Source organism: Thunnus maccoyii, chromosome 16 (assembly GCF_910596095.1).
Source record: "Thunnus maccoyii chromosome 16, fThuMac1.1, whole genome shotgun sequence".
Classification (NCBI taxonomy): Eukaryota; Metazoa; Chordata; class Actinopteri; order Scombriformes; family Scombridae; genus Thunnus; species Thunnus maccoyii.
Window position 1 is genome coordinate 13,866,483 of NC_056548.1, and position 13,824 is coordinate 13,880,306.

The 13,824-nt window shown below is 40.1% G+C and overlaps 1 protein-coding gene across 4 annotated transcripts in view; it reads right to left on the reverse strand.

The window, feature by feature from the left end:
• Nucleotides 1–1,915: 1,915 nt before the first annotated feature.
• The window catches only part of rps6ka1 (ribosomal protein S6 kinase a, polypeptide 1), a 51,318-nt gene continuing 39,409 nt past the window's right edge, over nucleotides 1,916–13,824 (reverse strand). For 3 of the 4 annotated variants that reach the window (XM_042387886.1, XM_042387888.1, XM_042387889.1), the window contains exons 3-22: nucleotides 10,864–10,980; nucleotides 10,630–10,711; nucleotides 9,454–9,534; nucleotides 9,213–9,292; nucleotides 8,950–9,056; nucleotides 8,171–8,208; nucleotides 7,451–7,593; nucleotides 7,293–7,363; nucleotides 7,083–7,171; nucleotides 6,854–6,918; nucleotides 6,648–6,750; nucleotides 6,170–6,300; nucleotides 5,406–5,531; nucleotides 5,046–5,135; nucleotides 4,795–4,953; nucleotides 4,339–4,500; nucleotides 4,084–4,160; nucleotides 3,870–3,987; nucleotides 3,622–3,759; nucleotides 1,916–2,849 (exon numbers count right to left, since the gene is read on the reverse strand). In XM_042387886.1, the coding sequence (XP_042243820.1) occupies nucleotides 2,727–2,849; nucleotides 3,622–3,759; nucleotides 3,870–3,987; nucleotides 4,084–4,160; nucleotides 4,339–4,500; nucleotides 4,795–4,953; nucleotides 5,046–5,135; nucleotides 5,406–5,531; nucleotides 6,170–6,300; nucleotides 6,648–6,750; nucleotides 6,854–6,918; nucleotides 7,083–7,171; nucleotides 7,293–7,363; nucleotides 7,451–7,593; nucleotides 8,171–8,208; nucleotides 8,950–9,056; nucleotides 9,213–9,292; nucleotides 9,454–9,534; nucleotides 10,630–10,711; nucleotides 10,864–10,980 (2,100 nt within the window). In that variant the 3' untranslated portion in view covers nucleotides 1,916–2,726. Of the gene's footprint in view, nucleotides 2,850–3,621; nucleotides 3,760–3,869; nucleotides 3,988–4,083; nucleotides 4,161–4,338; nucleotides 4,501–4,794; nucleotides 4,954–5,045; nucleotides 5,136–5,405; nucleotides 5,532–6,169; nucleotides 6,301–6,647; nucleotides 6,751–6,853; nucleotides 6,919–7,082; nucleotides 7,172–7,292; nucleotides 7,364–7,450; nucleotides 7,594–8,170; nucleotides 8,209–8,949; nucleotides 9,057–9,212; nucleotides 9,293–9,453; nucleotides 9,535–10,629; nucleotides 10,712–10,863; nucleotides 10,981–12,755; nucleotides 13,358–13,824 lie in introns of those variants that run through there. The other variant, XM_042387887.1, reaches the window with a different exon arrangement.

A 13,824-nucleotide genomic window follows, 5' to 3' on the forward strand; every position in this document is an offset into this window, starting at 1 on the left:
ACCCCATCCCATACTTTTCATCATGGGGTAACGATTATATGAATTATATATATTATAGTGTCATTTTAAGAGTAAATATACATCAGTAGGCCATACTTACTTACTTGCATCACAGTGGTTAAATGAACAGTAAAGAGGAATCTGCGGTGGTCAGTACTGAGTGCTTGGGCAGAAAAGCATTTAACTAGGTTGGCCAGGATTCATTTCACTTTTACATAAACAAGCTTGCACTTTATCTCCCTCCAGTGACCAGTACAGGAAACACACCAAGCTGAGAAGGAAGCATGTGAAGGTCAGACACACAGGTGCATAACTGTTATTTGCATTATCAACTAATCTGACATTTATTTTCCTGTGTGATCGATGAACTGTTTGGTCCATAAAATGTCGGAAAGCAGTAAAAAAAAAAAAAAAAAAAACCCCATCACAGTTTCCCCAAACCCAAGTTAACATATTCAAATAGCTTTTTTTGTATAACCAAAAGTCTAAAACCACCCAAACACTTGCAAATAGTCACTTTTTTAAAGCTGGAGCCAGTACTTTTTTGGCTTCTTTGCTTCAAAAATTACTTAAATGATTAATTAATTATCAAAATAGTTGCCAGTAATGTGCTGTTGCTCAACTAATTGATTGGTTAATCAATCAAGCTCTTATAATAATCATTATTTCCTTCTTCTCAGTCAAAATGTCAAACCTCATTTACAAGAGAGTGTCATCAAGATGGGACAAGCATTAATGAGAAAGTGTTTTCACTCGACTGAAAAAGTATTTTAAGGCACAACTAAAACAAAAAGAGAGACGGTTTGTTGTAGCAACTCAATTTTTAATATTTGTAAGATATAAAAATCTTCATCTTTATCATACAATAACATCTGACCATAGATTTTGTCAAAGGAGGGAGGGCGTTGCCATCAAACAAGAATTATATAACTTTGATCCCTTTTGAGGTAAGACAGCTGGTTCATAGATTATTCAGCCACACAGATCTTTCCCTTCTCCATATGTGTAGTATCTTCTGGCCGTTTGGTTGGTTATCATGTGTTTTCCTTGTAAGACATTCTGCCTCACCTGTAGGACTAGGCACCGAGCTGAAAGCAGGACCTACACTCTGAGGCTACTTACAATGAGACACATTGACCTCTTACTCTTCTTTAGGATGTCCCAGATTGATTGTAAATCAAATGAAAACAGGTCAGCCGATAAACTGAATTGATGGAAATTCAAATATCATGAATGGAAAAAAGTTAAACACAAGACCGCTGAAGATACTCCACACTAAGGGCAAGTCTGCGTGATATTAACAACCAGTGACTTGACAGAGAATTTAAAGGGAGTGAAAGGCTGCCTTGGAGTGCTCAATTCCATTAAGACAACATTCAGCCCTGCCTCCCTTTTACATTTCAAAACAGAGACCTGTACTGCGTTAAGTCCATAGACTGCGATGTGCTCAGCGAATCTTTCACTATTTTTAAATCACACCTTTCTTTGGACAAAAAAGAAAAAAAACAAAACAACAACAAAAGCAGCCAACACAGGAAACAGCATTCAATATGCATCATCTGAGAACCACCGTGAAAAAAAACAGCAACAACAGAAATACAAGAAAACAAAGCAAATATAGATTTTAACATGCCGCATTGTTTCTGGGGCAAGTTTCTTTCACAGAAAGCCACCTATTTTACTAGTTTTTGTAGTAATAAAAATAACAGACTCAAATGGTTGCCAGCAGGTTGACCAAGCAGAGAGAAGGGAGATGAGAGAAACAGGGAAGCCACATGACATCATCACTTCGGACCATGCACATGACCCTGCAGCATCCCGCAAGACGGCACACACACACACGCGCACACACACACACACACACACACACACACACTGCAAGTCATGCAACTGGCGCACGCACACACGCACACACACACACACACACACTCTGTAAAACAAAATACAAGCATAGATTGACATTAACCAAAACATCAGCATTTTTACATTTCCCAAAATCCACATATTCTGGCTGTACCAAAGCCAAAGAGGCATTTTTGGTGGAAATGTTTTATATTCATATTAATAATGCTCTTTCAAAAACACTGAACAGCAGTTGGACAGTACTGTGGTTTTGTGCTGTCGGCACAGGTTGATTTGGCAGCACAACTGGTCATATAAAGCTCATCAACTCGACAAAAAGAACAAGACGACGGACAACAAAAACAGGCAGACAGATAGGCGTGCAGCAAGCTGAATGACAACCAATTACGGCAATGATCAGGAGAGAAAACTTTCATTGTCACAATCCAAAGCATGGCTGCACCCGCACTATGGCAGGTCATGCAACGCCCTCACACACACACACACACACACACACACACACACACACACACACACACACACACACACACACACACACACAATCACACACTCACACAGCACTAACATGTCTGCCAAAAACCTGCACCCTTTTTTTTTTTTTTTTTTTTTGGCCTTCATCGCCCCCATCAATCTTCATGATCTTTCTCTAGACCTAGGAGATTGGACTACTAACAAGCCCAAACAAGGTGGGGTGGATGATGGCAAGAGCGGGACAAATTGATGTCACAAGATGGGGGCAGGACCACAGTCAGTGTTCCTTGGCTGGTAGTGGCGGGTTTCCCCTAGCAAGCTGACTGAGTAGTAGGAGCCAGAAGGTGCAGTTTTGGTCAGTCTCCAGTGAGCTGATTGGTTGTTTCGAGTCTCTACAGGGAGGTGGAGGGAAGCTTCTTGACACGCCTCTGAGCTAAGAAGGAGCTCTCAATGGGCTTGAGCTCTGGAGTGGGTTGGGAGTTCTTCAGGGCGGAGTAGGTGGCTGCCATTGCACCCTGCACATAAACAGATGATTGTAATCTTCAGATCTAACTGGCCATCAGCTAACAATATTTTTTTTTAAATAAGCTGATAATCACTAAGTAATAATTTCAGAGGCAATTAAGCTATTGATGATTTTACTCCTTGGTGGCTTTATTAAATCACAATCTTATTCAAATCCTTTATTTTAACTCACTGTGGTCTGTCTATAGCAGCTATCTAGTGCCAGTGCTTTGCAATGTAGCAATAGCAACTACTTTTAACTAAACTAATATGATGTAACACCAATTTAAACTCAAACTGTCTTAAATATTGGTCCATGTTTTTATTATAATTATTACTTTTTGATCACAGTTTTTGCATTTGCACATGAGATTTATGAAATAATAAAAATATTTATTTATTTATTTTTATTATTTTTTCATTCCGTCTGCCCAGGAAGAGGGTTCCCCCCTCTGTTGTTCTTTTCTCGCCACTTAAAGGTTTTTTTAGGTGGGGACTTTTTCTTTATTTGAATCAGGGATAAAGGGTGTTGAAAGCTGTACAGTAAAGCCCTTTAAGGTAAATTTGTGATTTTGACATGACATGTAAAAAATGACATGACTATTCTGTTAAAAAAAACAAAAAACAACAACAAAAAAAAAATCTAACCAATTCTGAGCTATTCAATTTTCAAGCTTAAGAAAAAAATCTGATTGGCAGATATTCAATATTAAATGGCTCAGATATCTCTACTTGGAGAATATCATTTTGGTGATAAGACTATTTTGAGAGAATGCACCTTACCTTGACCAATTTGGGGTCCTGGTGTGGGAGCTGACTGTTGGGTAGTTTGTCTCTCTGGACAATCCAGGGGTGTTTGAGGACCTGCTTAGCAGTCAGTCTCTGATGGGGGTCGACATGAAGCATCTTGGAAACAAGATTCTAGAGGGAGCACACATTAAATATGAAACCGGTGGTGGGACAGAAGGAGACCAGAGTCATGTCTAAAGAACAGGAGAAAATGAGCTGTCAGTCAGGTGTGTAGATTCTACCTTGGCAGATTCAGACACAGTGTCCCAGTTGCCTCCAGTCAGGCTGAAGTGACCGTTTCCTATCCTGTTCAGGATCTCATTTGGGGTGTCCTCGGGTCCGTTGGCGAATGGAGTAAAACTGGTGGAAGAAAAGGAGACAGATGATAGAGTGAATATGAAGGAAATTAAGAGGGAAAAATCTTATGAAGAGAGGAGTTTGATTGTTGCTATTCACCCAGCCAGCATGGTGTACAGTAAGACTCCCAGACTCCAGATGTCACATCCTTCATCATAGCCCTGACGCTTCAACACCTATGATGAAGACAGATAAACACATTTTATTTCACTGTCTAAAACTGTTAACTGTTTTAATTTAACATCATTCACGGTTTCGGTTTAATCTGTATGTGAACAAATTTCATCACTTTATACTAAATTTCTGCCAACACTGACGCTGACAGGTACGAGACTGACCAGCGACTCTGCTCACCTCAGGAGCTACAAAGTTAGCAGTGTAGCAAGGGGTCATCAGCAGACCGTTGTTGGCGCGCAGCTGCTTAGCGAAGCCAAAGTCACAGATCCTGATTGACTCTGGGTTCCCTGACTCGTCCACGTAGAGAATGTTGCTGGGCTTCAGGTCTCTGTGCACCACCTGAAGAATACGAGGACACAGATGAGTGAAGAATAGAATAAGGAATAACGAACACAATAAAAGAAGATCAATATGGAAACTGAATATGAGATTAATTGGGGAAAACATCAGAAAACACAAGGCATCATGTGCTTTAACAGTTGTTGTGTCCAATCTTTAATAGTTCCAGCAAAGGAGAGAAACCCCCAACAGGAAAATATACAGTACCAGTCAAAAGTTTGGACACTTTCTCTTTCAAGGAAGGTGTGTCCAAACTTTTCACTAGTACTGTATGTGAACAAATGTCACCCTCACCCCCTGTGAGTGCAGGTATTCTACAGTCTTGGTGATGGTGTGAAGCACAGCGCTGGCCTCTCTCTCCGAGAAGAACTTCTGTTTGAGGATCCGATCCAGCAGCTCTCCTCCACGCATCAGCTCTGTCACCATGTACACCTGCTTACCGATGTCATACACCTGAGACAGAAATACAAGCACACGTTATCACTTTATGTCAGAAGCAAATAAAAGTGTGATATACGTGTGTGTGTGTGTGCGTTTATACTCACATCCTTCAATGTTATAATGTTGGGATGCTGTCCATATCTAAGCAGAATCTCAATCTCCTCAGAGGGGTCTGTACTGGTCTTGTCAATCATCTGCCAAACACAAAAACAACAGTGACAAGACATGAAACTGACATTTTGAGGGGGTGTGTTCAAGATCGTCTGGATGAATGGTTTTGCTTCTTTTGACTTTCTAATCCTCATTTTGCACCTATAATTCTTTGAATTTCAGGAATAATTATAAAGGATTCTTGTTCTGCATTTTCACCTTTCAAAAGGGTTTCTTGATAAATTTGCTTATTTTCAGTGCTGTATAACATATAACAGGTGTATGTGTGTGGGTGTGTACATGTGTTTTCATACCTTAACAGCGTATTCTGTGTTTGTGGCTTTGTGGATACATCGTTTACAGACAGAAAAGGAACCCATGCCAATGTCTTCTTTCAGTATGTAGCCATCACTGAACAGCAGGTTCTTCCCGTGTAATTGCTGCAGAGGAAGAGTTGAAGAGAGCGGTGGTGAGTGGAAATGCGGGGGACTGACAGAGCAGAAGAGATAGAGGGATGTTGGTGGTTTTCAGGGAAAGAGTTGAATCTATTTAAACTTTCAAGCAACATTCTCTCTCTCTCTCTGTCTAACTGTCCCTCGCAATCTACCACACAATGTTAATTATGTGTCTGCCAGGCATGAAACAGGATATGAGGCAATTTACCACTGTTACGCCATTTCATCCCCTTCTTCGTTTCACACTTTGCACATCGTCTCAGTCTTTTTCCTGCTTTGCCTTTCATGTCAGCCAACAAAGGTAAGCCACAACTGCATACCACTCAAAGCTGGCAATGTAACATGTTTATACTTTCACTTTCACTGTGCATCCTCAAATACACAAAAACTATATCACCTTTCAGAGCTTCATGTTTTCTTAAGATAGTTGTAGCTTGCATATTCAGTGATGATTGCAACACAGTAAGAGTGAAGAAATCGCTAGACTTATGACTTAAAAAGGTGCATTTTTAGTAAAGTTCATCTGCACATGTCCATCCTTGGAACAGTGTTGTCTTTTCCTGCTCTCCTCCTCCTCATTTGAATCAATAACGGACATGTCCCCCGAGAGACTGAGGGCTCACCTGGACCACTGGGTGTGGTGGGGGCTGCACTGGCTCTGCTGAGCCTTCTTCCTCCAACAGAGTTGACGCAATGAAGCTGAAGCCTCTGAAGAGCTGGTGAGCTCCGGCACTCGGGGGCACACCAGGGGAGTCTGGAAGATTATCAGGAAAGTTGAATATTGAAATAAGGGAAATAAGTGCCTTGGGAGTAATGTTAGAGATGTCATATTCTAATAAGCTGCTGCCAACCACACTTTCAAATGTATGTATCTTTTTATTTTCCAAAGCACTACTATAATTAGGTGTTTATTGCATCTTAATGGTGTTGAAATCACTACCTCGAAACAAAAATCTTGTACTGAATTTTTTTTCAGTCAAGAGAGGAAAAGTAGTACTTCCACTGAACTGCTTTCAAGGAGCAAAACAAGATAGATAGTAGCTGACATGGAGTCAACCAACAGCACAGCATTAGGTGAAACTTTCAGCTTTGACCTCTGACCTTTAGGGGTGCGGGAGGTGAACTCAGAGTCAAAATAAAACGTGTCGTCCGGACGCGCCACCGCCGGTCTGAACGGAGGCTTTACTTCTCTCCGGAAGAGTTTCTGAAAGGAATAAAGTACAGTTGAGGTGTGACAGCTGTTCTAACCAAAACATTTATTTGGACTTTGCATATAATAAAATATCCAGTAACAGTCAGACACTCACATTCCAGTCTATGGTGGAGAAGAAACCATGCCGTTTGATCTCTTCAGCACCGTCAGCACCAGATCCTGTTGATAAAACATCAACAGTTAGCAGGGTGGATCTCAACTAAGGCATGTTGAGAAACATCTACAGAAACAGAGCCAGGCTTCGGTCGCCTTCTTTATGAAGTTGTATCAAACTGTGTATATGCAGCCATTTGTGAAAGTCGTCTTCATGAGTTGATACTAACCCAGTCTGTTAGAAGGGTTCCTCTTGAACAAAGCCCTGAGCAGAGACTGGGCCTCCGTACTCAGGAACTGAGGCATTCCCAGACGCGCCCTGCAGGAAGAGACAGGCACACAGATTAAATTATTTCACCAGATATCAAGCGGAAACATTTTGAATAGCTGTAATATGTGACAACTGAGTTAGAGTTTCCTTCTATCCAGAGGATACTCACTTCAAAATCAAGTTCATCGTTTCTTTGCGGTCCTTCCCTTGAAATGGCAGCGCTCCTGTCAACATCTCAAACTGGAGGAGAGAATATATAGCTCATCTTTATGTACATAACGCAACAGAGTGTGTGTATCATCGACTATGATTATTTTCCCCCCTTACCATCAGTACTCCAAATGACCACCAGTCGGCACTGTGGGTGTGTCCCTGTCTGTTCACAACCTCCGGGGCCATGTACTCCACAGTACCACAGAAGGAATAAGCTTTCTGCTCATGATCAATGGCTTCTTTACACAAGCCAAAATCTGAAAAACACACCACATGAAACAGTGAATAAATTACTCAACAGTTTCATAAGGTGACGCCTTGTTATTCAGAGGAAACTGTTTTTTCATGTTTGGGCTGTACTACCCTTAAAGAAATAGCCTTCCATTCTTTGTAGCTTTGTAGCTCTTGTTATACAGCATGCTTTTACATCTTTAAGTACCCCTATTCTGAAGTTCATCAAATTTCACAAACATTATTTCACATTTTCAACAAGATGCAAAACGCAGCAAAACTAGCTTAAACATCAATCTTATCTTTGGCGGCATTTGTCCCTCTGCAGCCCTATCAAATTGTTCTATTGCCTCTCTATGACCTCCTAAGGTCACCTTTGGTTCAATGACGGTAAACAAACGGCTGTGATTATGGATGACGATAAGATAAAGTGTAATAATTAACTCGAGAAACATATACAAGCTCATATGCAGATATCTGATTCAGCAAGATAAGGCCTGTCAGCATGCGGTGAGTAATGAAGATCAACAAGAGAGAGGAGGGGAAAGTGTGTGTGTCTGTGTGAGAGAGAGAGTAAATGAGTGAGGGAAAGAGGAGACTCACCTGTGAGTTTAATGTGTCCCTCCTCATCCAGGAGAATGCTAGAGGACAACATTAGCAAACATGAGAACGATGATGTGTATATAGATAAAACTAATCTAATCTGAGTATAATAATAAGAAAAGAAACTTTACAACATCACATTAGTCTGTGGAGTTAAAAAAGGCTTTGCATATGTTTTATGAGGTAGAAAATGCATTAATAATGTTTGTTAGGCCTAAAGGATACACACATGTGATGTGTGTATCCTTGTGATGTGATGTGTTTCGGTCAGAAATGATAATTGTAAATATTTCTAGTGCAAATTGAAAATTATGCAGGGTACTTTTAAAGTGCAATAACAAAAGAATAACTTCTTATATAATGGAAAGATTTTTTTATAATTCCAAGCATTGAAAAAAACATCATTGTTTGTCCAAGTTATTGGTTAGTGCATTATTTATTAGATTATTCCAAATAAAAGCCTCTTATGAGCGCACTGTAGCAGTGCTAAAAGCTTTTTCATAAAGACTGCAAGTATTTATATATATATATGAGTAAATCCATAAGCCCTCTATTGTAGATTTAGTTTCTGGGATTTGGCATTACAAATATGAATCTTTGCCAACTTTCAGGAATTTTTTGACCGATGGCCAGCGCAGTCTTATATATTTACTGGGTTGAGTGGATGGTCACTGATGCTGTGGTTCACTGCAAAAATCCATCCAGATTGTTTTTGATCCAAGGCATTGCTATATGTATGTTTATCTTACTGTGAATTCAGTACGTCAATTTGTTCTTACTTTTCAGGTTTGAGGTCTCTGTAAATGATACCCAAGCTGTGGAGGTGGTCCAGTCCTAATGCCAGCTCTGCGAGATAAAACTTCACATCCTCCTCTGTGAACATCACCTGGGAGGCACAAACACACACAAGAGAGCAAAGAAATACAATGAGAAAGAATAAGACCAAGAGAATGAAGAGACACATATTTGTAAGTAAGGGAGATAAATGACTCATGACTGAAAAAAAGAAAACCGACCTGTACTAGAAACACACAATTCTCACCTCTTTAGAAAGCCTGGTGAACAGATCTCCTCCTCTGAGAAAGTCCAGGATCAAGTATAATTTCCCTTCAGTCTGGAATGCTACAAATACATACATGGAAAGTCTCAATCCATTTCACTGACTCTAAATCAGGCAACATGAGTGGTAAAACCAATAAAACTAAGTAATTAAATCTGTAGATTCAATACAATGTCTTCGAGGTTTGTGAGTTAAAGCGAAATAAAGTTTCAGGCTGACTCACCATAGTGCAGTTTGACAACAAATGGGTGGTTGACATCAGCCAGGATGTTTCTCTCCATCTTGGTCCTCACACGGTCTCTCACTGAAGGGTGAATTAGAGCACAGACGTTAGTGCGGCTGTGTCATACTTTAATAAAGTGGATTTTAAAAAAAAACTGCATAAACTTTAGGTTTTCATTAGTGATTTTAACATTCAAGCAAAAAAGTAGCCTGACAATGTTATCTAACTTCCACTTTACCCACTGATCTAGCAACAGAACAGATGAATGAGCTTTAAACAAGTTCAATAAAAGATCAGTGTTTTGCTGATTCATAGTTGTAGAGGCTGTAAAGCCATCCAGAGTTTCAAATCAAGTTGATAGAGCTGTCTGACTTTAAGTTTTGGATGAAAAATGCAGTATTTTGTTCTGATATCAAAGAAAAGAAAGTCACATAAAGTAGACAGTGACTCACTGGTGCACATTCAGCATGTTCAATGAGTTCTCTTTGTTGTTCCCCAGCAGGTGGGTTTATAATAATTTGGCTGAGTACTGTCTATTCTTACTGAATGGTGAGTAAAATGAATCCAGCAGTATAATTCCTATACTACTGCATACTAAATGCTCATGCCAGTAAAACTAGAAGACGCTAGAGATGCAAACTGGCAACTGTGTGAGCAATAATGCCCTGGTGTTTGTCGGAAGAATGAGACCACAAAGTGAGAGATCAACTGCAAGCTGTGGTGGTCTTACTTTGCTAACAAACCTCTACTGTTCTTTGTAGTTCTCTTCGGGTTACAGGAAAACCGTAACCCTCTTACTTGAAACTGAGGGTATTGCCACTTAAAAACAGACGATGACAGCACCACAGAAGCAAAAGAGAAAGCTTTCTGAAATTGTATATGCTGGGAAAAATGCAGTTCTACGAATCGATGACTGATTCTGATCATTTATTTTCACTATCGATTAATCTCATGATTATTATTACTATCATTAAAATGAGAAACCAGTGAGCCTACAGTGATGACTTTAAAACGTTTATTTTGTCTGACTGACTCCAAAACCCAAAAGTACTGAATTTACTCAGATATAAAAACAGAGAAAAGTAGCAAATTCAAGTTTGGTATTGTTTCTTGCTAAATGACTGTATACTGTCCCACTGTAATGTCACCAGTCTGGCACGTTACAGGCTCCTCTACCTTTGAGTGTGGCCTTCTTGAGGACCTTCATGGCATAGAGCTGGTTGGCATCAGGAGGGGTTACCTTTCGCACCAGGAACACCTGCAATTAGTGCAACAAAACACACCAAAAAACACTGTTACTGTATATCAGATAAGCAATTAAGAGTCTGAGAGTGTAAAAGAGGAAGAGAAAAAGATATATGCAATGTTGAAGAGGGCCGCATATGAAGCAATTATGATTATGTGTGTTACCTTGCCAAATGATCCCTGTCCCAAGACTTTGAGCAGTTCAAACTGAGAGGCGTCAGCCTTCTCTGAGCCCTCTTTGACCACATGGGTGATATTGATCTCTTTGATGTCTCCATCTTCCTACAGAGTGAAATCACAGAGGGAAAAAGCATAAATAGTCAGTCAGTGATTACAGAACAAATGGCAAAAAGGATGAGGAAACTTTATATTTTAAAGGATTGATTCTTTGCTTTGCAAAAGGCAGCAGTTCTCTCATAGGAGTGTCTTCTACTGTAAAAAGCGATACATCAAAATAAAACGATATAGAGGAAGAGGAAGCACAGCAAAAAGTGAGATGAGTGGCTGAGAACAAGTGATGACATAGTCAATGTGGTGTGGTGTTTTTATAGAAGTTTTCTGGAAATGATGGTGACTGCAATGTTACTTGCAAGAAACTGTAACAGTAAACCACCGCTGCACATTTTAAACAACACAATGCCTTCCAGTGGTTCATTTTTCAGTTTGTGGACACAAGTTGTGTAACCTCAAACTCGACTTTTGTGCTGGGACTTGTAAGACAACATCTCGGCTTTACAGGGTGGAGCAGCACTGGCACTACTGCAGCTGCACCACATGAGAACTTGCTTGCTGACCTGGTGTCAACCTCATCTACAAATCACCAACACCCATCTGTAAGGCACCAAAAACATCTCCAGCAAGTATCAACAACAACAACAACCCTCTTTCTAGAAATCAGCTCTCTCAGTTCTCTGTACTCATAATTACACCCCAGGCACATTACCATAGTTAACCTGCAGCTAACATTTAAAATTTAACATTGTGGTTGCAGAGGACATACTTTTTCTACATCTTCTTCTGAGTTCACAGCTACTTGCAGGGTTTATTATCACAATTTGGGACGTAAAAGTAGGACATGTTATTTATTTATTTACTAAATATGTCATGTTGATCTTTATCACAACTGGCAATGGCAGCTCATTAAACACAGTTTAAGTAGTGCTGAAATTATTACATGAAGAGAATTGAAATGATTGGTCGGTTAATCAAGTAGTTGCAGGAGGACACATTTATGAATTGTATTTTTTTTTGATGATCAGTAATGAAGTACAGCATTTAGGCTATGGAGTAAAAAGACTGACAGATTTGATTGTTCCAGCTTCTTGGGGATGTGCTGCTAGTTGTTTGCTGCATTTTGGATTGTTGTTCAAACAAAATAAGCAGTTTAAAGGCAGTATTTTTTTGTCGATAAGTCAATCAACAGAAAATGTATTAGCAAACATTTTGCTACTTGATTATTTAATCAATGTAGTCATTTAACAAGAAAAATAAATGACAAACATTCTCAGGCTCCGGCAGTGAGAATTTTTTCTTTTCTGTTTTTGTATCATTGCAAATAGAGGAACCTGTTTTAGACTGTTGGTTAAACAAAACAAGCAATTGGAAGACACCATCTCGGTTTCTGAGAAGTTGTGTTTGCATTTTTCAGTATTTTCTGACATTGATAAGACAAAACAATGAATTGATTTACTGAAAAGATAACCACCATAATTAGTTGCAGCCCTAAACTAAAAAAATGATCTGTTAATCTGTCAACAAAAGGCTGATTAATCACTAATGACAATGTTTCAACCACACAGTCAACACCACAGATAAGTTAAGTCTGTGACTATTTGACAACAGGAAACCAGAGGTGGTTGAACATGCAAGCAGCTGCACCCTGTATCTAAACAACTACCCATGACAGAGAGTACTACAGTAAAGCCTCTTCTGCACTTTGCAATATTAATAAATCCCACTTGTTTATTTTAAAATGACATGCTTAACACCATCATAATGCTAGCAATAGCTCGCTGGAGACTACTCAAAGTTTATCAAGATGAGGATTGTCATTTTACCGTACAGTGGTTCCTTGGTGCAGGTGAAGTACCTGTGCTGTCGCTTGTTGCAGCTGTTGATCTGTGGCTGCTGCTGTGAGTAGGGCTGTCAGTCAAAGCTTTGTTCTTTTTAGGCAGGTAAAGGGTCAGCAAGCGGCTCAGGTTGAACTTTCTCTTGTCTTTCTCCATCTCAGCATTGCTCAAACTTCTGCTTCATCACCATACCCATTTGCAAGCCAAAGTAAACACCCTACTGCCTCATATAAATCATTTTAAACCTCACCTCTTCTCACCACGACTACGCTTTAGACTCATTTGTGCAATCATGTTAGGATTAGTTCTGTGGACCGCAGGTAAATATGGAAAAATCTCCTGGCCTCTGCCCTTTAACTATTCTCTCTACAAGGGCCTTCTGCTATCATTTTTAACTCTTCATCTTCATTTTCTCTTCCATTATCTACCCCGACCTCCCTCTCTCTCACTCTCTGTCTGTCTGTGTTGGTCTGATTAGCCTGGCGTGTCCTCTGTGACTAGTGAATGCAGCTGACAAGTGAACGGGAACCAAAGAGGGCAGGAAGGAAGAGCTTGCTCTTATTCTCGTAGTCCCGCATCAGGTCCCACACACATAAACATGCACACACACACACACACACACACACACACACACACACACACACACACACACACACACACATCTGTGGCTGAAAAAGTGAGAGATCAACAGAGATGAAGGGAGGCATATTGAAACTGAAACAGCACAGGAAAAAGAGTGTTTGAGACAGTGATTAAAAAAAAAAATTGCTTTTCTGCACTTCTGATTGGATATCATACAGAATGTCACTGCATATGTTTCTGTGCCATTACTGATTGTCTTGACTTGACTAAAATCTTCTCTTTACCCACAATCCAACAGAGTAGAAGCTAGAGGAAGGCAGAGAGAGGATGAGGTGTCCCCTCTCCGTGTCAACATGGCAGAGACCATTCCTACGACTCGGTGCCTGCGGATGACAGAGATTTTCCTGTCTGTGGCCCGGCATGTCCCTCTCTTTCCTCCCATAATGGTCTATTCCTGCCCATCCTGTCTCTTAAA